The sequence below is a fragment of the Erpetoichthys calabaricus genome, chromosome 3 (genome assembly GCF_900747795.2).
Source record: "Erpetoichthys calabaricus chromosome 3, fErpCal1.3, whole genome shotgun sequence".
Taxonomy (NCBI): Eukaryota; Metazoa; Chordata; class Cladistia; order Polypteriformes; family Polypteridae; genus Erpetoichthys; species Erpetoichthys calabaricus.
Genome location: NC_041396.2, coordinates 276,329,155 through 276,356,119, shown reverse-complemented (window position 1 = coordinate 276,356,119; position 26,965 = coordinate 276,329,155). Strand labels below are relative to the sequence as shown.

The 26,965-nt window shown below is 40.2% G+C and overlaps 1 protein-coding gene across 1 annotated transcript in view; it reads right to left on the bottom strand.

Annotated features, from left to right (window-relative positions):
* The window catches only part of grk1b (G protein-coupled receptor kinase 1 b), a 107,558-nt gene that overhangs the window by 30,361 nt on the left and 50,232 nt on the right, over positions 1-26,965 (bottom strand). Inside the window, exon 3 of the mRNA XM_028799053.2 lies at positions 2,370-2,497. Coding sequence (XP_028654886.1) covers positions 2,370-2,497 — 128 coding nt within the window. The remainder of the gene's footprint in view (positions 1-2,369; positions 2,498-26,965) is intronic.

Sequence of the window (26,965 nt, the reverse complement as noted above, 5' to 3'; positions counted from 1 at the left end):
AAGAGCACAGTTCACTCCATTAATTCTAAAATGGAAGATGTTTATAGCAACCATGACTCTTCCTAGAGTTGGTCACCCAGCTAAACTGAGCAATCACAGTAGAAGGGCCACAGCAAGAGATTTGACCAAGAGCCCAATAATCACTCTGGCTGAGCTCCAGAAAACCTGTGTGGAAATGAGAGATACTTCCAGACGAACAACCACCTCAGCAACACTCAACTGATCTGGGTTTTGTGGCGGTGTGGCCAGAAAACCCATAGAAGTCTACTTGGAATTTGCAAAAAGGCATGTAAAGGACTTTCAGACTGTGAGAAACAAGATTCATTGGTCTGATGATATGGATATACAGTAAATGATTTGGATAAGAATATAAATAACAAGCCAGTTAAGTTTTCAGATGATACCAAGGTAGGTGGACTGGCAGATAATCTGGAATCTGTTAAATCATTACAGAAGGACGTGGACAGTATACATGCTTTGGCAGATGAAATTTAATGTATTACACATAGGAAATAAAAATGTGAGATTTGAATACACAATGAGAGGTCTGAAAATAAAAAGTACACCTTATGAGAAGGATTTACAAGTCTTTCTGGACTCAACGCTATCAACTTCCAGACAGTGTTCAGAAGCCATTAAGAAGTCTGGCAGAATGTTAGATTATATAGCACCCTGATGTGTTGAGTACAAGTCCAACGAGGTTATGCTGAAGCTTTATACATGGTGTGGCCTCTTCTGGAGTACTGTTTGGAGTTTTGGTGTCCAGTCTACAGAACAGGACATAGCAGCACTAGAAAAGTTCCAGCAAAGTATGACCAGGTTGATTCCAGGGCTACAGGTGATGAATTAGTTTAAGCAAAAGAAGATTAAGAGGAAACATGACTGAAGTGTTTAAAATTATGAACGGAATTAGTCCAGTGTATCGAGACATAAGTCTTGAATGAGTTCAACAAGTACACAGTAGGAAACTTGTTAAGGATAAATTTTACACAAACATTAGGAAGTCGTTCTTTACACACAGAACCATAGACACCTGGAATAAGCTACCATGTACTGTAATAGACAGTATAATCTTAGGGACTTTCAAAAATCAACTTGATGTTTTTTGGAAGAATTGACTGGATAGAGCTTTGTTAGGCTGAATGGTCTGTTCTCATCTAGATTGTTCTAATGTTCTAAAACCTCCTTCAGAGTACTCTAAACCTCAGACTGGGCCCCAAGCACAAAGCCAAACCAACACAGGAGTGAACTATGTGATTGTTCTTGAGTGGTGCAACCAGTGCTTGGACTTGCCAAATTGAACATCTCTGGAGACCTGAAAATAGCCATCCATACATGGTCTCCATCCAACCTGACTGAGCTTCAGAGGATCTGCAGAAAATAATGGCAGAAATTCGCTTAATTGTAGGTTTGTGAAGATTGCTGATCCAGACACAAGTAGACTGCAGGCTAGGATTTCTGCCAGTGATGCTTCAATGAAGTGCCAAGTAAAGAGTCTGAATACTTGTGTCCGTGGAATTTTTCAGTTTTTATTTGAATACATTTGCTATTGGAAAAAATCATTTATATGATTTTAGCTGAGGTTGCAACATAACAAAATGCATAAAAAGTGAAGGAGTCTGAATATTTTCTGAAGGCACTGTATGAATGTCCTTAGAGAAAGAAACTAACCTAGAAATAGAGCACTTCACAGTTTAAAAATGTGACATCTTTGTTGTTATACAGCCCAGTCTTGATTAAGGTGCTAAGGATCAATGTCATCATGTGCAGGTTGAATCAAAGTGACAAAGTGAAACAGAAGCAGCTGTGTAGAGAGAAAACTGGCCAGGGACTGAAAAGGGGAGACTAGATGTGGTTTTTTAACCTGCAAATCTTACACTGTGGTCGAAGGTCCCTCCAAATCAGACAGAAACAAAAATGAAAAGGCAAGGTTAAGGACTGAAAACCCAGCCAACACTCTTTTTCAATTCCCCTCTTCTTTTTTCTGAAACTACTCTGGCCACTCTTCTCATTGCTTGACAACCCTATCCAAACTGCCTCTCTCTGAACTTCAAACTCAGAGGTCCTTGTACCAGAAGAGGACTTTAAGCCTGGGCCCATTATCACGTCTAGGTTCCCATTCAACATCCTGGTGCCATCTGTGCTCCTGCCTGTTCCCTTCATAGCAGACTGGCTATCCTCCCCAGTACTCCTGCGAGGCTGCAACATAATTCCCTCTAGTGGCTAGAGGAAAACAAATTAATGTAATTATTTTTAATTAATCTTAGGTCTTGCCCAAACCAGGACTGCATTGGTGGCCCCCACTGGTTGGAACAGTTATCACTATCTCTGGTTCCCTTTTGCTACAAACCATACGAAGAGTCACCTACCTGAGGTCTCCTCCGTTCATGATTGTCATTACCAGACAAAGGTCATTTTTGGTCTGAAAAGCATATGCAAGTGTCACAATAAACCGGCTGTGAACTTTGGCCAAAATGCGCTTTTCTACTATGGCTCCCTAGAAGAAAAACAAAAGATAAATTGATTGTATTGTACAGTATTAACAAGAATGTAATTGACAAACAGCCATGGAAAGAATCTGAGTCTCTACAAAAGAAGCATTAGAGTAAACTGCAGTCCTTTACATGCTTCTTTAATCTGATCCATCACAGTGTCACACTGTCAGCGTAACATTTGTTTGATCAAATTTCACTTCAAACCGCGGTCCGACAATGGTCTGTTTCAGTATCACATATTCAGGATCCAATGCCCGACCACATATCTATCTATCTATCTATCCAATATAGTGTCTTAGTCTATCTGTCTGTCTGCAAGCTGACTTTAATTGCATATGATGTACCTTAATGGATTGTAAAGCACACAGTTGGCATGTAGTGTTCCAGGATTAGTATGTTAGTAGACAGGGAAAACAGGTGTCCAGTATTCTGATAGACTGGAATTTCCTGTTGAAAATGCTTAAACCATTTTATTCTTCATGCAAATGAAATAATCTACCTGTAATTTAAGAATAATTTAGGATAGAATTCCCTATAAGAATGAAATCCCAAAACTGCAAGAAGCACAACTCCAGACTGCAGTGTGCAGACGGGTGCAGACTTGCTTTAAGGCAGACTAATGTTTTACTTCACAAAGCCTCTTTATTTTTAAAGCAGTGATGTCAAACATTTGGACTAAACTCTGTAGATTAGGCAGTATATTTGTTTATATTCAAGTCAACATCTACAGGTAGGTGTAGAACAGACCTACTTTACTTTGCTTTGGCACACAAGTCTTTTGGCTTCAAAGGCAGCAATCAGACCCTCTTACCTTCCAGTGACTGCTGTCCTCACAGGGCTTCTATTTGGAATGCAGTTTCTGGGTGTCATCTGAAAAGACTGACCGATCACAGTCTGTCTCTGTGATGCACCATTTAACCACTGTGGGATATGGCCGGCCTGTCACCCTGGCCAACACCCCCAGGCCGCCAGATGGAGCTGTCCCTGCTGCATGGAAGTGCCCCGAATACCAGCAGGGAATCATGGACGATGGAGTTTTCCTTTACAGCCCTGCTGGATATCACAGGGGCCAACAGATGACGCTGCAGGGAGGCCCAGAGAGGAGTTTGTGCCCTATAACCCGGAAGTTCGTCGTAGGCAAGTTCCGGGTTGAAGAAAAGGACTTTTTATCTGACCCAGAAGTGATAAGAAATCACATAGACTGTAGGATGGGAAACACTTCCGGGTCAGGAAATATAAAAGGACTATGGGAAATCCCAGATGTCGAGCTGAGCTGGGTGGAAGGGTGGCAACGCGTCTGGGAGTGGAGGATTGTGTTTATTGTTATTTGATTATTGAGTATATTTAATTGTTGAGTATTGTGGAGAGGAGGGTGCTTTGTGCACATTTATTATTATTATTATTATTATTATTATTAATAATAAACTATTATTTGGACTTTTATCTGGTGTCTGACGTCTAGTCTGAGGGTTCAAGGGGTCACGGAGACCTCAAACTATCACAACACTCAGTCAGTGAACAAAGAGCCAGAACTCAACAATTGGTTAATTTAATGGACAAAACTTTGCAGCAATTGTCAACCAAAAGGTTGGGCTTTTGTGCACCCAAGAAATCAATGGCAACACGTCCTCTTCTTCCTTTATAACCCAGTGCAAGCACGAGATCTGGCTTTCTATATGCTCTCAGTAGGACTGTAATGTCTGCTCCATAGCAAGACTCCTATTGTCTAGGGTGTGATTGTAAGAAAGAGAGTGGAGCAATCCCTTTTACTTCAAACAGTAACCTAGTGCTGGGCTATTAAGGGTGGAATACTGTCAGTAACAGACTTACAAAAGGCGGCCATGAGTTCAAACATTGCAAGTAAAGCAAGGTTCACACGCAAGAGTGACAATATGTACAGCAAAGTGTTTGTCTTGGTGACAGAGTAACTTGATTGATCACTGACTGCTCAATAGATGTAATTTTATACTAGGAAACAAGGACCACTGTGTATGATACCTTAAAATAAACTGCAGTACCACTTGCAACAAAAAGGAGAAACCAAAACAAAGAAGGAGAAGAGCTTCTTAACAAATAGAGTAAAAGAACCGAACACCTTCCATGTGTGCTGGAGAATGCTGAACTAGAAGGATTTGAACAAAGCATCGCCCATACCTGGAGTCAAAAGAAACAAACCATAAGCTTATTAACTGTAACTTGGTAGTTAGGACAAAGTTATAAAATATGTAAAGAATCCATTCTGTTACACGTTTCTCTACCTAAATTCAGTAGGAAAGGTCAGAGCAGAACCTCACCCTTACATACACACACAGAAAGCGCAGAATAGCTGTGAAGAAATCAATGGCGTCATTAGAGTGCAAGAGCTACAAACTTTATAAACTAGCTAAAATCTTTTCCAATCAACTGGATGAAAGGCTATAATTCTAAGAGAACACTTTAAAGCCAGTCAAAACAAATCATGTTTCCCAAGAATTATGGACATAGAATTCATAAGTTATGTGCCTTTTTCTGTAAGAGATTAAAACATCAAACTAAGCTAGCATAGATTTATGTTTTGAGTTGTCCTTTACCTGTATATACTGGCATATATCCCTCTTCTATTACCATTACATTATTAAAAAATTGTATTATTGGTTTATTGCAATAAGCCTGTTTGGGTTATCTTTTGAAAAATAGTTTATCACCATGTATGAACTACATATGATCTCTTCATAGTTTTGGTGTCCTAGCAGGAAGGTGAAACAGAAATCGTACACATACCCCACGGACCAGATTTAAACAAATATCTGGAAAATTAACTTTAATGTTGACAATATAAAGTTTTACATCATAGAAAGAAAGACTCACATTTTACAAAAAGATATGTAGAATCCTAGCAGGCACTTCACTGTCGACTTCAAAACCATGTGTGAATGTGAATGAAAATGAAGAGGGATGTGACATATTTAGTATGCCAATGCAGAGGACCAGTGAAAAGAAATGCTTCCTTAAAGGTGCATCATACACTTGTGGAAAACCAGGCAACATGTGGGTCTTTCCATTTTCAGAAGATGAGATATTATGAGATTATTATTAATGAGATATTATGAGATTATTATTATGAGATGGACTGATGCCCAGCCCAAAGTTTGATCTTGTCTTGTACATGATGCTGCCTTCCCTGTGATCATGAATTGGACTGAGTGGCATTGGGAATGTTATGTTATAATGACAGAGTAGGACATTAAGAAAACAATCTACCACATGCGACTGAGGACTGTTGGGTGTGAGATGTAGGAAAATCTAAAAACCTTAAACCTTTTCAACCTAAGCAAGAAGACAAAATAAATGGTACACCGCAAAACTGCAGTGTTAAGCAAATGCTTAAAGTGTTTAATAGAGTTCCAGTTTGGACATCTGCAGGGCTACATGGGAGTTGGAGTCAGGAGGAGTAGCCCTGTAGGGATCCCTGGCGGATGACAGAGTGAACTGCCAGGGGAGGATCTCCCTGGCGTTCTCATAACCCCAAAGTGTATCCAACTGGCTGGTCCCCTTTTACTCCCTGGTCCACAATAGATGGGACTGCACTGCCTTGTCCAGACAAGTCGGAGCTGGAAGGAAGGAAGGCAACTCTCGACTGGAGGAAAGCAAAGCAAGATAGAGGAGAGGAGGAGAAAGAGAAAAAAGAGAAGTTGTTTTGGTGCTTGTGTTTACAAGATAATTTAATAAAACACCCTTTATTTGAACCCGGGACTGTGTTGGTGTGTTCGTGTTTGGGGCTCACTGGTGCCCCATAGCCTTCATACACCCTATAAAAGGGGTTCCTTAATGATTCAATGTTATGGATGCATGTATAGGATGGTGACAAAGGTCCAAGAGACACCTTAAGCCCAAGAGCAGTGAGAAGAGTCAGAAAAGGAAAGAATTTAGGGATTAAGGATAGGCCTGTCCTTTTCAGAATATTTTTTGCATTTTCACAAGAGGGCCACAATGGAAATGCACTGTAACTTCATTTATGTCAGTTGATCTAAGTCGCTCCAGGGACCTCTGGGTGCAGCTTGCAAAGGACTGGAGTTTCAAAGACACAAAGCTAAGCTGAGCAGTGCTTATAAATTGTCTCTCTGCAAGTGTGTGTGGGTGATTATATAAGTGTATCCTGAGGTGATGTCTCCTCATATCTCCTATACAGACTGCTTTTGTTTTAGAAAATAAGAACTTTGACATATGAGAGGAAATCATTCAGTGTATCAAGCTTGTTTGTTTAGCTGCTAGCTAAGTCGTTGCCAGTATCTCATCCAGATCCTTCTTAAAGGTTGTCAAGGTTTCTGCTTCAACTACATGTCTTGGTAGTTTGTTCCAGATCCTCACAACTCATTTGCCTTGCCTTGAACAAGTTGCAGTGGAAAAAGCTCACATGCACTATGAGTATTTCAAGTTTAGAAAATGGAGGATTGGACAGATAGTACTTACTATTTAGAACCTAAAAAAGTTTAATAGGAGGAAAATGCGACTCTTGTACTGTTGAGATTGATAAATGATGTTATGCATTGTATACTACTTTCAGAAAGAAAGACTTGGCGTTCAAGATGAAGTCAACGGTGACTCCAGGATTGCTGATCAAAAAGCCTCAGTGATGGCAGGCAGAAGTGTGGAGTATTTGAGATGCGTCAGGGACCCAAAGGAAGAAGGCTGACTGACACGATTGAGGAGGTACATGGTGAGCTACAGAAACAGTTCTCCAGTTTACATTCATCTGAAGCTTGCTTGGAAAGAAAAAAAGAACATATTTCAATAAAGTAAGTTAACTAAAATTAGTTAAATATTGAATGTACCTTGGCAATGACATTCATGTGTCTGGTAACTCTTCCTATGAAGTCAGTAGATGGATTGGGAGAACATGGGGGTCATGAGGTCACTGGAAAGGGTTGTGTGGCGCTCCCAATATCTATGCAAAAGGACAAAGGTCCAAGTCTTTAGAGTCCTGGTGCTTCCTGTCTTGCTATATGGTTGCGAGACATGGACGCTATCCAGTGACCTGAGACGAAGACTGGACTCCTTTGGTACTCTTTCGCTTCAGAGAATCCATAGGTACCACTGGTTTGACTTTGTGTCGAGCAAGCAGCTGCTTATTGGAGTCCCGAATGAGGGCATCAGTTACGGCACTACGGCCATGTGGGGTGTTTCCCCGAGGGTGATCCAGCTCATAAGATCCTCATTGTTGGGGACCCGAGTGGCTGGACCAAACTGTATGACCAAACTTAGAGAAACATGAAACAAGCTAAACAGGACTTTATTTATTTATTTCTAATATCAAATTTTTCTTTATTTTAGTGTGAACTGTTTTGCTTTAAATTTTACTAAAACTTTTAAAATGAAGATATTTCATTTGTGGAGTGATTTAAAATGCATCACACTATTGCCAGAACTGTTCTATGAAGCAAACTAAAAGTTGAAGAACTTTGGTAATTTGGGACAAATGCAGCTATAATACCCAATAATGTTAGCACAAATCTATTTTTCTTTTTGGATCAATCTGCCCCATAGACTGCTTTCTGGGTTACAGAGATAATCTAAGGAATTCACAAACCTAGCTATGCTTTTAAACTTGTGCTCTCATTAGATGCAGAAACATTTTACAAAGGATTTACAAACATAAGAACGTAAGAAACTTAACAAGCGAGAGGAGGCCATTCAGTCCATCAACCTCATTTGTGTAGCCAATAGCTAAGCTGTCCCAATATCTGTTCTAGATACTTCTTAAAGGTTGTTTAGATTTCTGCTTCAATCCCATGACTTGGAAATTTGTTCCAGAGTCCCACAACTCTATATTTCCACTGGTGCCCTTGAATACAAGATTCAATGTTTAGTTGAAAGAATTCTGCTGGATCCACTTTATCAATGTTTTTGAGAATTTTGAAGACCTGGATAAAGTCCCCACTCACTTTCCTCTGCTCGAGACTAAACTGGTTTAATTCTTTGAATCTGTCAAAGTAGGACATGTCCTTGGGGTGCATTTGGTTCTTCTCCTCTGCACGGCTTCAAATCCAGCTGTCTCATTTATAAAGCTTGCATATGTACAAAAAGAAGTTCAAAATGTGCAGATGCAACTTCCCATGCAAATGTTGGGATTTATAAAATAAAACTTGGTGGGAGAACATATATACTGTATATTTATAGCAACCCAGACTGATGTGTACGCCATGTTTCAGAGAAACTGGGAAATGACGACACCTTTGATCAAGCTGGGAAAAGCAGCCAAACCAGCTAAATGAAAACTTGTATGAATAATAATTCTTATCAAAGAGCCATTATTATAATGTGTGTCAACGTGACAAACATATTAAACCTCAAAAGTGTTGAATGTGAAGTACAGACTGTAATTTTGTTCACTTTTAAGAGGACCAGTGCTGCGTATTTGAATTTAAAAACTTTTTGGCTTTTCATCAGTTTATATCGGTTACCTGTTGCCACTTCTCAGGGAACTGGCTGATAAGTCAGGAATATCTCAGCCAAGCTTCACTCCATCATGCCTGCTATGCTGGAAGCCATTAAACAACTGACAAGGCACTATGTTCAGTTTTCATATGATGTGGGTTTACAAACGGTACATTAAACATAATATGTATCTACCAACATGAAAAGTCAGTTTGCAGCATTGTCTGGTACTAACATAATCGGAGCACTTTACTGCACTCATATTGCAAAAAGGGCACCTAGCAGGAATGAAGCTGCTTTTGTTAACCACAACCAGTGACAATCCATTAACACACAAGTCATATGTGATGCCAACATGTGGCTGACAGATGTTATGTCCTAGTGGCCTATGTCAACCTGTGATTCATTTATTTGGAGGCAAAATAGCTTATCAGACATGATGGTGCTGTACGTGATGTCTGGCTTGTTGGTAAGGTAACTAACTGAACCATCAGTGTTTCATATGGCCTGTGCTATTCTTTGTAACAGCAGACATGTCATTACATGTGTCAGGTGATCGTGGCTACCCGCTCAGATGCTGGCATCTTATACCTTTCCTAGACCCCCAGAATGCAGAGGAGAGACGTTATAATGCCATGCATGACCTTGTACTCTCAATTGCAGAGCACAGCCAGATATTCTTGAGTGCAGGTTGTGGGGTCTCGATGTATCAGAAGGGAGGCTGATCTACCAGCCAATGAAGTTCTTCAGCATTGTGATTGCATATGTATGATGTGGCTTAGCATGCTTCATGCATGGATGTTTCAGAATGGCGTTCCTATACACATATTTACAAGGTGATTGTGGTTTATAAGGGTAAATTGCAAAGAAATATATGTACACCAGATTTCATAAACCTGGTTGTTTTTTGGTGTGAGCATGTTTCCTTTTTTTTTAGCATGTGCATATTTTCATATTCAAATCCACATAAGGTTTTATAATTGAGGTTCCAGAACTGCACACAATACTCCAGATGTGGTCTTATTAGTGCATTATATAGTCTGAACATAACATCTTTTGATTAACATTTTATGATATGGCCTAATATCTTATGTGCGTTTTTTATCGTTTCTGCACATTGCTTAGAATGTTGTGTCAACATATACCCTTAAATCCTTTTCTGAGGTCATTTCTTGTAGGACAATGTCTCCCATCATGTTTTTATGATTGACATGCCTTTGGCACATGTGTAGCACTTTTCACTTTTCTACATTAAATTGCATTTTCAAGGTGCTTGCTCAGCTCTGAAGCAGGTCCAAGACCTTCTGAATTCTTGTTGCTTCTGCCTCAAGTGTCTGCCATTCCTCCAATTTTAGTGTCATCTGCAAATTTCACAAGTTTATTACCAGGTTCTGTGTCATTAATTGTAAGTTTATCTCCAGGGGACAAAGTACACAAAGTGTTCACACCTGCAGTTCAGGGTCAGAGCTTGAATGAGGCCAGTCCTGGTGAAGGCACCAGTTTCCTGCAAGGCTCACACACAATCTCACACTAAAATACACATTATTGGAATGTGGGATAAAAACCCCAGTGCTCAAAGAAATACTCAGACAGAGGGAAAACCTGTAGTAGGGCCAGAGCTTCGGAAAGGTTTATAAGGGGCTTATGAAATTTAGAAGGGGCAGTGACATGTCAGGTAAGACAGCCACTACAGCTACCCTAGGATCATTTTACTTTTCACGTTTAGTCCAAATATACAGTGACATAACAAGAATATATGGTACTCAAGTTTGCGTATCTTTTCATTCTCCAGCATGCACATACCTTAACCTCCTTGGCGCTAACCCCAAGCCTCTCTCTGCCTCATAGTTTGAAGTAAAAATGGTTAACCCAGAGTCGAGGAAAATCTGTTATGGGTCGATATAGTGTTAAACCCAAATTACACTCAGGACAGTATTCTGCCATCTTGGGGATAAATTAACATCCTGTTGTAAAAAAACATAATTGTTTCTATATATTCTGTCACTACAGTATATGGTAACTCATCAGTATTCATGAGTGGGACCTAACCTTCATCCAAAAGGCACAATGGTTTATAAACAAGACGTTGTAATGTCAGTTTTAGAACAAACTGAAACCAAACCAGAATCGAGTGATAGTGAGGACAATGTGAATTGGGCATCAGATGTTGACACTGAAAGTGAAACTGATGCACTCTGGTGAAACACGTTATAGTCCAAGGCTCAGGTTCCATAGGTGTGTGTGTACTTGTGTGGCCCTGGGATGTTGGGTGGGGTGACTGGGGCTGATTGCTCTTGCATTTGTGTGCGACTGATTTCAATCCCCTTAGTGACTTTCCATGGTTCATAATTGAGACAATAAAAGCACTTGATCACTTTGCACCACCTCTTGCTTGTTCTTGTGTACTCATTTGCTTTGGCTCATCTCGGTTGATGAACCACCATGATATGAGTGGTGACCTCAGTCGCGTGAAACTTTACCATGGCACATGTAGCTGCATGGCAAAAGGCAAAGTGATTGCAATCAAGTCAAAGGACAAGAAAGACATTAGCCCCGTAAGCACTGTTCACAAAGTAGCAACTGTCAATGTTCATGTCAGAGGAAATGTGGAAGCCTTGTGCTGTGGTAGCCTACAATAACACAAGGGGCATGTTGATCATATGGACCAGGCACTGACATTCTAAACTCCCATGTGCAAGAAACAGAAAAAAAATATTACTAGAAAAGTATGCAAAGAAATACACTTCTACTGTCCCGATTGCACCTTCAGTCATTGTGTTGATGACTGTTTCAAAACTTGTCACACAAAGGACATGTGCTAACTCTGCATCAGTACAGCAGTGGACATCGGACACACCTTTCCTACTGTGATTATACTGATGTTTTGGTATTTGCATGATTTTGTTACATTTTTCCTTATTGAAAAAATTAAATGTTTTTTGTCTTTCTTTTCCCTAAGCAAAACTAACGCTATGGAGGTTAATAGATTTAAAGTGTTATACATTTGTATTTATGTGTATTTTATATATTTGTTTTCAATTTTAAAGTAGTTTTCATATTTGTATGTATTTTCTGTTATCTTTTCACTTATGTGCAGTCTCTTTAAATGTTTTTCTTTTGTGCTTTGTGAGTGGAGCCTCAGAAGGCATTGCCACCCTGATCTATCCACTTCCTTTGGCTAGAGGAAGTCTTAACAGATTACATGTTTTACATACAGTGGATATAAAAAGTCTATACACCCTTGCCAAAATCTCAGATTTTGTGTAATAATGAAATGAAACCAAGATCAATCCTGTCAGAACTCATTCCACTGTTATTGCAAAATTGCAATTTATGCAAAGAAAGTGAAAACAAAATAAAAACTGTTTCGTGAAAAAAGGAAAAAAAAATCATACAAAACCTTGGTTGCATTAGTGTGCATACACACCCTTTAATAATCAAGGATGTGGCTGCGTTCAGAATCAACCAATCACAATAAGCCTCATTTCAAGTAGTAGTTAGTATACACTTGGCATCAATTAAAGTGGCTCTGATTGAGCTCAGATAACGTTTGGCTGTTCCTGTAGGATTATTCTGATACCCTCTTGGTTGCAACATACTCCAAAAGCCATGGTGTGCAAAGAGCTTTTAAAACATAAGCTAGATCCAAGTATCCAAAGTATCCAAAGCATTAAACATCCCGTGATATAGACAGTCATCAACATGTGGTGGAAATATGGCTCAACAATGTCTACCAAGATCAGGTCGTCCCTCCAAGACTGATGAGAAGACAAGGAGAAAACAGGTTAGGCAGGCCACCAAGAGGCCTACAGCAACATTAAAGGAGCTGCAGGATTTCCTGGCAATTGCTGGTTGTTCCCTACATGTGACAACAATCAGTCGTATTCTTCATATGTCTCGGTTGTGGGATAGCAAGACAAAAGCCCTTTCTCACAAAAGAAAACATCCAAGCCTGGCTGAACTTTGCAAAAAGGTATACCCATCTCCCACAACCATGTGGAAAAATGTATTATGGTCTAAGGAGACCAAGGTTGAACTATTTGGCCATTATTCCAAAAGGTATGTCTGGTGTAAAAATAACACAGCACGTCATCAAAAGAACACCATACCCTCAGTGAGGGATCGTGGAGGCAGCATCATGCTTTGGGTCTTCTTTTCTTTAGTTGGAACTAGGCCTTTAATCAAGGTGGATGGAATCATGAAGAGCTCCAAGTGTCAGTCTATTTTGACACAAAACCTTCAAGCATCTGCTAAGAAGAGGAACTGCACCTTTCAGCATGACAGCGACCCAAAGCATACATCAAAATCAACAAAGCAATGGCTTCATCAAAGGAGGATTAGTGTCCTGGAATGGCCCAGCCAGAGCCCAGACCTTAATCCAATTGAAAATCTTGTGGGGGGACCTGAAGAGAGCAGTGCACAGGAGATGTCCTCGTAATCTGACAGATACAATACAATACAATATCATTTATTTTTGTATAGCCCAAAATCACACAAGAAGTGCCGCAATGGGCTTTAACAGGCCCTGCCTCTTGACAGCCCCCCAGCCTTGACTCTCTAAGAAGACAAGGAAAACTCCCAAAAAAACCCTTGTAGGGAAAAAATGGAAGAAACCTTGGGAAAGGCAGTTCAAAGAGAGACCCCTTTCCAGGTAGGTTGGAGTGCAGTGGGTGTCAAAAAGAAGGGGGTCAATACAATACAATACACTGAACAGAACAAATCCTCAATACAGTGTAAAAATAAAAATTTTACAAGTATGGACCAGAATTTAGCAGTAGATGGTATCACATAATATGATTTGGATTTGTTTAGAGCCCTGGAGACCTCAACCATCAAGCTGCCTCCCCCATTTGGCCATTCCACAGCTGAAACATTGCTTGGCCAGCCAATCCGATGAAAGGACCCCTCTACCCCACGATTCCTGCAATCCTCCATCAAGGATGGCTTTACCTTAGGCAGGCAAAACAACTTGGCACGTGGGCCGTGGCACCAAGTGCCACGTTTGAGTAACGAGAAGAGAAACCGAATAGGTGAGGGTTAGTAACAAATTATAACTATCATATTAATTATGTTTTAGTGCTAATGACTAACAGCAGAGATGCAGTCTGTACAGTTAATCAGCAGCTCTAGTCAGGATATGCTAAACTGAAGTAGTGAGTCTTCAGCCGGAATTTAAAAGCTGAGACCGATGGGGCATCTCTTATAGTAGCAGGCAGACCATTCCACAGTTTAGGGGCCCTGTAACTAAAAGCTCAACCTCCCACTGTTAGTTTATTAATCCTTGGAATCATAAGCAGACTGGCATCTTGAGATCTTAATGTGCGCTCTGGTTTGTAAGTCATGATAAGTTCAGACAAGTAAGCCGGACCTTGGCCATTTAATGCTTTATATGTTAAAAGGAGGACTTTGAAATCTGCCTTAAACTTAACCGATATTTTGGATCTGGATATTTTTGGAAAGGAGGATTGGGCAAAAATCACCAAGTCAAGATGTGACTAACGATAGACTCATCCAAAAAGACTGAGTGTTGTAATGAAATCAAAAGGTGCTTCAACTAAGTCTTAGTTTAGGGGGTGTGCAGACTAATGCATCCAGGTTTTTGTATGATTTTTTTTGTTCCTTTTTCAACAAAGAGTTTCTGATTTGTTTTTACCTTCTATGTGTAGATTGCAAAGTTCTGAGATGATTTGTCTTGGCTTCATTTTTTTATTGCACAAAATCTGTGATTTTGGCGGAGGTGTGTAGACTTTTTATATCCATTGTAGCTACAGAAAAGAACACAGATAAACACGGAAGTGGGAACAAGACATTAGGAAGATGTATTCCTTGTTTTCCATTAAAAATACCTTTAAAAACCCAAACAACTCTTTAGTAGGCTTTGCATTTCACAATTACAATGTCACTTAAAAAATAAAAACTGTATACGAATCTAAATTGCTACCAATAATCAGCTTTGTGTTGCTATGTTCTTGCTGAAAAACTCATTAAAATACAATGATGGGATCTGCTGTGCTAATTCACTTCATACATTTGAACACTTCAGTCAAAACCAAAACTGAGTGTCAAAACTTAAATGAGAACTAAAAATCAGAGTCAAAAAGTCAGAGTAGAATCCGTTACAGAGAAGAGCTTTGTCACAGAAAAACAAGAATTGGCAAAATCAAAGGGTCCGTGGTCCGTGTACTTTTTGGTATTTGAAATTTCGTTTCAGAAAATATCATTTAAAAAAGAAAAAGAGACACTTATTTGATTTTCAACTTAAAAGGGAAAAAATAAAAAACAATTACTTTTTTCCTTTTGTTCTTTCGCACATCAGAAAAGAAAAATGCAAGAAACGAGAATGAGAAAACGCCCTTTATTTCGCAGTGAGTAACAACAATAACGTTCATAAAAGAACTGCAACATCAATGAAGCAAAGTTAGCAAAGCTTGTATTTTTACCTGAAAGATGCGACTCATTTTTTCTGCAGTCATGTCCTCGTCCCGGATTGTCACTCTTTTACTATTCCGAAAAACAACGTAATGGTCCATCCTTTGCTGATGCCAATGTAACTTCAAGGCCATTGATCGATGTGTTGTGAGGAGGACTGTTTGCACGTGTCGTCAAAAATCACGCAGAAGAAGTACTTCCGGTTTCAGACAACGAAAATGCATCTGTTTTGTTGTTTTTGAGCTATACAACTTTCATTATTTGAATCACAAATAAATCCAGAAAAGTATGTGTAATTTTAAGTTTACGACTGCTATTTGCTTACCATCGAATTAAAAAATACCTTATTTTCCCTTATTTTATTCTTTACTCAACAATCAACATCTGAAAATTCCTTTCATTTTCGTTTTTTCGTTTTTGCTTCTAAAATGAAATTTCAAATACCAAAAAGTACACAGACCATCAAAGCCAATCCATTAATGAAAAAAGCAACAAACCCCAATTTCAATGGGCTCAAAACCAGGACACTGAAGCCATGGTGGAGAAGTCCCTATCCTTGAAAGAGATCAATATTTTGAGCAAGCAGGTATCTATATTCTGAAACCTATAGGTGACAACATGGTGATATGGGTATCTTTCCCTGTATCTTGTATTGAAAGACATGAAAATAAAAGGCAAAATGGATGCAGAAAAGTAGGAGTAGGAGAGCCTGCTGCACTCTGGAAAAGATTGATAAAGGATTCATTCCCAAGTAAAGTAGTGGTCAAGACTTGCTTCCTAGGCCATCTTGGAGTCCCTTAAAAAACTTTGGTTGAATAGGCTGATGAAAGTGCAAACCTGTACAACTATCAATTTATGAGATTCTCAGTACAGATAAAAATATTGAAAGTTAGTTTACACTAACTGTCAGCATTCAACATAACGGATGACCAAGCAAACACTGATGTGTAAAGATGGTGAAGATTTATGCTATAAGACCTATTTTAATGATGCTTCTTTGAAACTTGAAATCTGGAGAAATTACACCTTATGGAATCAGTTATTTTCTGTTGAGTACTGGTAATTAATTTTAAGGACCTGGAAAATCTTAAGGGGTGCAGAGGGCAGTGTTCTACCTCACAGCTCCAGCATCCTCGGTTCAAGTGCTGTTCTTGAGTACATGTGTGTGTATTCCCAATGTTGCCTTCACAGGTTTTTCTTCAGGTGCTCCAATTTTTCCTCCCACATCCCCAACGACATGTTGGTCATATTCCATATTGACTCTGAATTGATGATTGTGTAAGTTATGGAAAAAAAAATTACACTTGGGGTCTCATATTCATTTAGGTGTAATATAGTTATTGTGTATGAAGTGTTTTGGTAGGCTTTTCATATAAAAACTATAGCATCTATCATAGAAGTAGCATAAAGGGTTAATAAATGTTAGAAACCTGTTCAAACATATCAGGAAAACCAGATAAACACTCATTCTGTTGCTACCAGCAATTGGATGGTTCAGCGTGGTCCCCAGATGCAGTCACTTGTGGCTCCTGGTGCAGCACTTAGAAGACGAAGGAGCTTTACTATAGAAGAAGTAAAAGTCGTAACAAGACTTCCGTAGGTGAACCTGCTGAATGATCATTACTGAGCCTCAAGATCCATGTCCCCCTGCTGGTCCTCCCTCTAAGCTGGCATCCCACCAGAATATAACCCCTTCTTCCCATTGGAGCAGTGTTTCAATATCTGCAGTTTCCGTATTTTTTTAGGTATTAACAGAAGTACTTAATATAAATAAATGCATAAATGGGTAGCATAGTAAATAAAAATACAGTAAATATATAAATAAATAAGTATACGCACTTTGGTCTGAACACAAGAAAACGAGAAAATTAAAACAAAAGAAAACTTTTGACTTGGTAGTTCCACGAGGCACAATGTAGACGTATTGCTGTTGGTATAAAAGAGCCCCCGTAGCGTTTCTTGACACATTTCTGCTGAATAATGCGTTGGCTGGAAGTCCTCAATGTTGGTATGTTATTGAGAGAATGTGAAGCATTCATCATAATGGCACCCAGTTTTGTTTTCATTCTGTCCTTCGCTACAACCTCCAGGGGGTTCAGGGTACCCTTTTAATTAGCCTTTTCATCTGGCAAGCTTCTCTTGAACTGATGTTACTGGCCCAGCACATCACACTGGTCATTACAGAGATAAAGAAGATGTGAAGGATGTCACTTCCCACATTAAAGGAACACAGTCTCCTAAGGAAAAAGAGTCTGCTCTGCCCTTTCTTATATAGCTCCTCTACAATTACAAAACTGTAGTCCTTGATTCTGAATAATACTATTAGTTGCATGGCATGGCATGATTTTGCCACCTCCGTGCCTCACCAAAGTGATGGTATTAGGCAGATGATAAGCAGTGCCTGGTCTTTACCAGATAAACTGTTTGGAGTTCTGCCCAAAGTGTTCAGTTTTTCTCTCTTCACACCAGAAAATCTTTTTCCTCAGGCTCTCAGAGTTCTTTAAATGTGATTGTATGCCATTTTCTCAAAAGTGGCTTCTGTATAACCACTCTGCCATAAATGCCTGATTGATGGAGTGCTGTTGAGGTGGTCGTCCTTCTGACAGTTTCTCTCGTCTCAGCTTAGCACTTTGGAGTGGTCTAAGGTGGCTTAGTTGAGACATGCACTCACCGGCCACCTTACTAGGTACACCTTGCTAGTATCGAGTTGGACACACTTTTGCTGTAATTCTTCATGGTATACAGTAGATTCAACAAGGTGCTGAAAACATTCCTCAGAGATTTTGGTCCATATTGTAATGATAGCATCACGCAGTTGCTGCAGATTTGTCAGTTGCACATCCATGATGCAATTCTCTTGTTCCACCACATCCCAAAGGTGCTCTATTGGATTGAGATCTGGTGACTGTGGAGGTCATTTGAGTACAGTGAACTCATTGTCATGTTCAAGAAACCAGTATGAGATGATTTGAGCTTTGTGGCATGGTGTGTTATCCTGCTGGAAGTAGCCATCAGAAGATGGGTGCCGTGCTGTCATAAAGTAATGGACATGGCCAGCAACAATACTCAGGTAGGCTGTGGCATTTAAACAATGCTGAGTTAGTGCTAAGGGGCTCAAGATGTGCCAAGAAAATATCCCCACACCATTGCACCACCACTAGCCTGAATTATTGATACAAGGCAGGATGGAGCCATGCTTTCATGTTGTTGATGCCAAATTCTGACCCCAGCTTCTGAATTTTTTAGCAGAAATTGAGACTCATCAGACCAGGCAATGTTTTCACAATCTTCCATTGTACAATTATGGTGAGACCATCTGAATTGTAGTCTTCAGTTGCCTGTTCTTAGCTGACAGGAGTGGCAACTGGTGTGGTCTCCTGCTATTGTAGCCCATCTTCTTCAAGCTTTGACATGTTGTGCGTTCACAGATGCTTTTCTACACACCTCAGTTGTAATGAGTGGTTATTTGAGTTATTGTTGCCTTTCTAACATTTCAAACCAGTCTGGCCATTCTCCTCTGACCTCTGGCATCAACAAGGCATTTTCGCCCATAGAACTGCCGCTCACTGGATATTTTCCCTTTTACAGACCGTTCTCTGTAAACCCTAGAGATGATTGTGCATAAAAATCCCAGTAGATCAGCAGTTTCAGAAATACTCAGACCAACCCATCTGGCACCAACAGCCATACCACATTCAACGTCACTTAAATCACCTTTCTTCTTCCCCATTCTGATGCTCGGTTTGAACATCAGAAGGTTGTCTTGACAATGTCTACGTGCCGAAATGCATTGAGTTGCTGCCATGTGATTAGCTAAATAGATATTTGTGTTAACAAGCAGTTGAACAGGTGTGCCTAATAAAGTGGCCAGTCAGTGTATATAGTACAAGGCCTATGAATCCTTCCTATTAACAAGTCGTTTTGCCATCACGTCAAAATGTCACACCACACAGAGGTGAATAACCATTCCACTGAGGTTTTATACAGCAAGCTTTGTAAAGACCAAAAAATCCCTTTATTAAGGTCTTGTTACATTAAAGTTAATGAGTAATAGATGCATTTTTGCAGTACCTAAACTAACGTTTTACCGTGGAACCTTCTATACACAAGTGATGTCTAATCAATTTAATTTGCCATTTATCTCAAAGATAAGCAAACGGGAGACACCTGACCACAATTTGGAGTGCTGCAGTAAAGTGTCTGAATACTTAAGAATGAAAGATTTCAGATGTTGATTTTTAATAAATCTGTAGACCTTCCTGTAAACCTGTTTTCACTTTGTCATTATAAGCTAGTGACTGTAGATTGATGGGCAAAAGTGGCAACTTTATTCGTTTAAAAGTAAATCTGCAACACTATAAAGCATGCAGAAAGTAAAGAGGTCTGAGTACTTTCTGAAAGCCCTGCTTATATCTATGATGTATTTTGTTGTATTTTTGCATCGTGACATTTCATAACACAAAGTATCATTACAATTACAATCCAGGGCACTGACTATGAGAAGTTTGTATAATCTCCCTGTAGGTTTTCTTCACTCCTACACCCTAGACATGTGCAGGTGTAACCTGTAGGGGGTGCCACTGTGCCCCAAAACACAATGACAACTTCACAAGTCCTGGGTTCATCTAATAATTTATTTTAACAAATACCTTCACAAAGGATGTTTTTCTAAGCCCTCACACGTGCACAATTGTTCCTTCTTGCCTTTACTCCCCCTCCTTATACTCCTCCAGATTAGTTTCATCCTCCGCCTCTCAACTCTGAGTCCCGAATAGAAGTGAAACCACTCCCTTTAAACAAAACAAGAGAGTACTTCCAGTGTCAGGGTGCAGCCTGTGGGAAGCACTTCCAGGTAAGGCGGAAGCTCCCCTATATAGGGAGAGTTTCTTTCAGGGGCGCATCTGGTAGTACCCAGAGACCCCAACAGGGTTGTCCTTCAAGACCACAGGTCCGATGGGAAGCACTGCCACCTCTGGTGTTGGGGGGTAAACTGTCCCAGTCCATTCCCTACACCCCAACTGCTCCAACTGGGGCAGGAATCATTAGCCATCTTCTTCCATTACACTGTCCACCCTAGATTTGATGCTGTTGCCATTCATAATTGATTGATGGCTCTAAATCTGCCTGTTATCAATGAGTATGGCTCTGCAAAGGCTTGTGTTTCTACTTTGAGTCTGATTTTGCAGAGGTGGATTTCTATCCCCCCTGTCTTTGTATTGAAGACAGCAGTTCAATGAAACAAAAAACTACCTGCTGTGGCAGTTTCATTATATTGTCTGACAGCAATTATTGTGAAACTTAAAATGTCAATACAATTGTCTCAATACAAATGGCAGGGCATTTGTCTTTGTTCGACAGAACAATATTATTCTTGACTGCTCAAATCTCCTCTAAACATTTTTTTCCTTTTCTGACGCATTGGTAATTATGGAATAATTCAATACAGGGGCCATTTGGCTTCTGGCAAAAGTTACAGGATGTGCAGGATTACTTGAGATCTTGAATTCGCCGAATTGGTCGTTGAGCAGATTTGCACGCTGCACAATGTCAGACATATTTTCCAAGGAAGGGTGCGCAAGGCTGCAAGCACAGACGCCAGCCCCGGCCCAAGCTGCATTTCCTCCCATTGCTCAACAAGCACACCTGACCTTCATTCAAGAGGTAAAAGCCAACTAAACCCCTGCAGTGATTTTCGAGATAGATGGTAAATCATGCCTTTTTTTTCTGGCCTCTCTCCACAAGGAGAATGGTTTATTCCTTAAGTGTTAGTGTGAGGTTAATCTCCATTCCCCACTAATTCTCTGAAAAGCTGAACAGTGATTGCATTTGACATGGCTTTCTCCACTGCTCTTGCTCGCCTTCGCTGAGCTTCTTTTCAGTTTTTTAAAATTGCAAGCTCCTTTGCAGTGAGTAAATATCCCCTGATTAGCAATAGCTAATTCATTGCACTTAAATAACTCAGGCAATCTCCTGTCTTAGCCTCCTTCTCCCTACCTTATCTCCTGTGAACCTCTCCTGGGCCTACACATGAAAATACCTCCTATATATTAAAAGCATTCTGATGCCTTTCTTAGTTATTTTCTCATCGATCAGCAGTGACAAGGACAGGAGTCGATCACATGTGCCTCATGTTAAACATCCCGTCAGTGTTCATGTTTTATTTTATAAGTCAATGACAAAAGTCCATGCCTTTGCTTGGATTTATTCTTTCAGCTCATTTTTACAAAGACAGTGCAGGTTTCGAATGGATCTCTAACAATGTCTTCAGGAGGCTTATTCTGGGTTGGTAGGGAAGGGGAAATAAAACAAACCCTGGACTTTCTGTCCATCTCTCCAAAACAAGTTTAAATTTGGATTCCTTTTACCTACTGCCACCCCATTTTGGCATGGTGGGCAACTGTTTGACTTCCTTCAAGATTTGAAAATGTCACAGTCGGTTGACATGAACAAATAGCGTAATATTGTTCTTCTTCTTTCAGCTGCTCCTGTTACAGGTTGTCACAGCGGATCATCTTCTTCCATATCTTTCTGTCCTCTGCGTCTTGTTCTGTTACACCCACCACCTGCATGTCTTCTCTCACCACATCCATAAACCTCCTCTTAGGCCTTCCTCTTTTCCTCTTCCTTGTCAGCTCTATCTTTAGCATCCTTCTTCTAATATACTCAGCATCTCTCCTCTGCACATGTCCAAACCAATGCAATCTCTCCTCTCTGACTTTGTCTCCCAACCATCCAACTTGAGCTGACCCTCTAATGTCCTCATTCTAATCCTATCCATCCTCGTCACGCCTAATGCAAATCTTAGCATCTTTAACTCTGCTACCTCCAGCTCTGTCTCCTGCTTTCTGGTCAGTGCCACCGTCTCCAACCCATATAACATAGCTGGTCTCACTACCGTCCTATAGACCTTCCCTTTCATTCTTGCTGATATCCGTCTGTCACAAATCACTCCTGACACTCTTCTCCACCCATTCCACCCGGCCTTCACTCTCTTTTTCACCTCTCTTCCACAATCCCCATTACTCTGTACTGTTGATCCCAAGTATTTAAACTCATCCACCTTCGCCAACTCTACTCCTTGCATCCTCACCATTCCATTGACCTCCCTCTCATTTACACATATGCATTCTGTCTTGTTCCTGCTGACCTTCATTCCTCTCCTCTCTAGAGCATATCTCCACCTCACCAGGGTCTCCTCAACCTGCTCCCTACTATCACTATAGATCATAATATCATCAGCAAAATAGCATAATATTGTTAAAACCACTTAATTTAGGTCGGTGGTGGTGGGGCTGCCAGAGTACATCCTAGCAGTAGCCAATACTGGGTCGAGTGTCATGCACACATCCACTCAGGGGGAATGATCAATTAATATGGCAGACGAGTTTCGAGAATATGGTTGAAACAGGGTGTCACGAATTAGGAGCCTGAAGCACAAAAGAGTTCCAAAGTATGTAGTCCCAAAAATGCACACTACAGGTGAAATCATCAAACCTGGCTAGTAAGGGCAAATAAAGAACCTTTATATATATAAATATTTATTCTTCACAAGAAGGAAATGCTCTGTAACACTGAGAATGCAATAAGCATACAAATCCTGTTAGCTGCAAATCCAGAATCCCAATATGAAATGACAAGAACTGTTGAAAAACAGATCAATAGGTTAAAAAAATTCTGTAAATAATTTAGAACAAGCACAAAAAAAAACGCAAGAATTCATCACTGCTAAGCTCATTTGAAATGAGCCGCCAGGAACTGAGGGAGACCCTCTGGATTAATAGGGTGGAGTGCAGTTCCTGGTGGTGATTGAGAGGTGGCCCCGCCTCTAGGGGAGCCACCCACAAAACACATGAAATGTAGCACAACCTACATATGTAGTTAAAAGCAAAGACAAAGAATAATGCATGTAATCAACAAAAGTGACATTAACACAATTAAACAGCACAACAAAGAACAAAAAGGACATAAAACATAAAAATAGAGTTTGAACCTTAGCCCGCTGAGATATAAGACAGAGCACCTCAAAGAAGGCCCTCACAGACAGCAGGAGAACATTTTAAAATTTACACAAACAGTAACCAAACACAGGATATGAACACTGTGCCAATGTCCTTCTCAACAAAATCCATCTTGTGAATCCTGATAATGAGATTCAAATTCATAAAGAAAAGGAAAGTACTGGAGGACTAGAAAGTTGCAAATGTGACTCCAATCTTCAAGGGAGAAAACATGGATCCTGAGAACTACTTCTTAAGTCTTACTTCTGTACCATGCAAAATTAGGGAAACTATAATAAGATTAGAAAAGAAGTTCTATGAAAATAACACATTAAATATCAACCAGCATGGTTTTATGACAGAAAGTTCCTGCCAAGCCAATCTTTTATATTTTTTGAACGGACAGTTGGAATACTTGAACAAAACCTAATTTACTTAGACTTTCAAAAAAAACTCTTTGACTCTGTCCAACACCGCCAATTAATTCTGAAATTAGAGGCTGTAGGCTTCAGCAGTAACCTGCAAAACTTGTTGATGAAGTTGGTCAAAGGAGACAAAGAGTGAAGATAAGAGGAGAATGCGCCACATGGAGTGAGGTTGTCAGTGAAGTCCTCAGGAGTCTGTTCTTGGACTTTTACTTTTCCTTTTTGACATTGATTCTTGTATAGTTAGTAAACTTGTGAAATTTGCAGATGTCACTAAAAATGGAGGGATATCAGAAACTAAGGAGGCAGCAACAACAACTGAAAAAGACATGGAGAAACTTCAAAACTGGGCAAACACCTCGAAAATACAGTTTAATATAGAAAAGTGCAAAAACATGAGCAAAAGGGATAGTACATATAAATACAAGATGGGAGACACTGAACCACAGGAAGCAACCTCTGAAAAGGATTTAGGGGTTGTCACACATGTGCACATGGGAGGCAGCTAAAAGTCCTGAATGAGAGTAATTCCATGCCAGACCACGGGGAGGCAGAGTGCTTAACTCTTTCTCTCACTTCTCTGCAGACAAGTTACAGGAAATCCTGCCTGGGCCCGATGGCACCACTTCTGGTTCCCGCCCCACTGATGATGTCACTCCTGGTTTCAGCCCCACTAATGATGTCACTTCCTACACTCTGCTTTAAAACCGCCATCTTTGTGCTATCGAATCAGTTCTGTTGTGGACTCCATCTGTACACATCTGTACATTATCAATATCCACTTTGCTGCCAGGAATTATTTACTTGTGCCTGCCCCAAACCTTTTTTGGCTCTTTTGTCGTGATTCTGACAGGGTGTATGTTAACGCAACATTTTCATCATCTAAGCAATGTACAGAAGTAATTAAAAGACAAATAAAATGTTAGGTTATATTATAAAAATGAAGGGACGTTATGCTCCGATTAAATGACGCACTACTAAGACCACATCTGGAGTATTGTCTGTAGTTCTGGGGCCTCATGCATAACGCCGTGCGTAGAATTTGCACTACAGTAATCCCTCGCTATATCGCACTTCGACTTTCGCGGCTTCACTCTATCGCGGATTTTATATGTAAGCATATTTAAATATATATCGCGGATTTTTCGCTGGTTCGTGGGTTTCAGTGGACAATGGGTATTTTAATTTCTGGTACATGCTTCCTCAGTTGGTTTGCCTAGTTGATTTCATACAAGGGACGCTATTGGCAGATGGCTGAGAAGCTACCCATCCAGAGCACGTATTACGTATTAAATAAAACTCCTCAAATACTGTATATTGTGAGCAGGGGGGCTGTTTGCACCCCTAGAGGATATGGCCGCTCCTCAAAAAACGCTGAAATACTACCTTCACATTGCTCCCTTCCTTACTGGGCTTACTTGTGGTTGCTTTGTTGCGCGATATGCTTCCCGCACGGTGCTTCGCATACTTAAAAGCCCAAACAGCACCTATTGATATTTGTTTGTTTGCTTTTCTCTCTCTCTCTCTTGCTCTGACATTCTCTGCTCCTGACGGAGGGGGTTTGAGCAGGGGGGCTGTTCGCACCCCTAGAGGATACATCTAAAAAATGCAGAAAGACTACCTTCACATTGCTCCCTTCCTTGCTGGGCTTACTTGCGACTGCGTTGTCAAGCGATATGCTTCCCGCAAGGTGCTTTGCATACTTAAAAGCTTGAACAGCACCAATTGGTTTTTGATTGTTTGCTTTTCTCTCTCTCTCTCTGACATTCATACTTAAAAGCCCAAACAGCGCCTATTGATTTTTGATTGTTTGCTTTTCTCTCTCTCTCTCTCTCTGACATTCATACTTAAAAGTTCAAACAGCCCTATTGATTTTTGATTGTTTGCTTTTCTCTCTCTGTCTCTCTGACATTCTCTGCTCCTGACGCGCACTCCTTTGAAGAGGAAGATATGTTTGCATTCTTTTAATTGTGAGACGGAACTGTCATCTCTGTCTTGTCATGGAGCACAGTTTAAACTTTTGAAAAAGAGACAAATGTTTGTTTGCAGTGTTTGAATAAAGTTCCTGTCTCTCTACAACCTCCTGTGTTTCTGTGCAAATCTGTGACCCAAGCGTGACAATATAAAAATAACCATATAAACATATGGTTTTACTTCGCGGATTTTCACCTTTCGCGGGGGGTTCTGGAACGCAACCCCCGCGATGGAGGAGGGATCACTGTATAACATCACGTAAGCATAAAAGCAGAAATGTGCCTACGCACAAAAAAATCCAGATGCATAAATCTGTGCGAACGCCAACTTCCACGTTCTTCCGCTCCATAAATCCCGGTCATCGTGAAAAGTAATGCACGTGCACGCGCCTTCTGTCCCGCCCCAACTCCTCCCATAATTACGCCTCTTTGAATATGCAAAACAACGTAAATAGCCCTTAAGCTCAGCCTTCTGTGAAAAGACAATGGCAAAAGCAAGAGGGAAAATAGAAGAATTTCAGCGAATACCAAGTGGAGGCAAGGAAAAACATACTATTTGTTGGTTTAAACAGTGGTATAAACAACAAAAGAAAGTTGATTGAGTGACATAGCGTGTCGGAGAAACTCGAAAGCTCAAGTTCACAAAGTCGCTCAGTGCCCAAAATAAAAAAAGAAGTTGTCAGATAAGAAAGTCCCCATGAAAAGGAGAGTCGTAGCCCACCGTCTGAGTGTCATTTGAAAGCTAATTAGGGTACAGAGAAAAAAAAAGGCACAAAAGATCTAGCAATATTTTTTCACCTTAAGGATGAATCACATACCCAAAACACCAGTGGAAATTAGGACGGAAGCCAGAAAGAACTTATTTATGCAAAGGGTTATGGGAGTTTGGAACAAACTACCAAAACATAGTGGGAGCAGAAATCTTCACAACCTTCAACAAGGATCTGGATGAGATATTGGGACAGCTTAGCTATTAGCTAAACATACAGACTTGACAGACTGAATGTTCTCCTCTCATTTGTCAAATTTCTTGTCTTCTTATGATGAAAGATGTCTAACTGAGCTGCATATGTGGCAAAGTCCAATCCTTAAAAGTTGCTTGTTGCAGTTGAATCGTAACAATTTAGAAATGGAGAAAAAGATCAAATTAACAGCACCATACTGAAATAGAAAATCGTACCTGGAAAGACTTTATCTTTCTCTTGTGACTCAGTGATAAAGCGTCTTAAAAG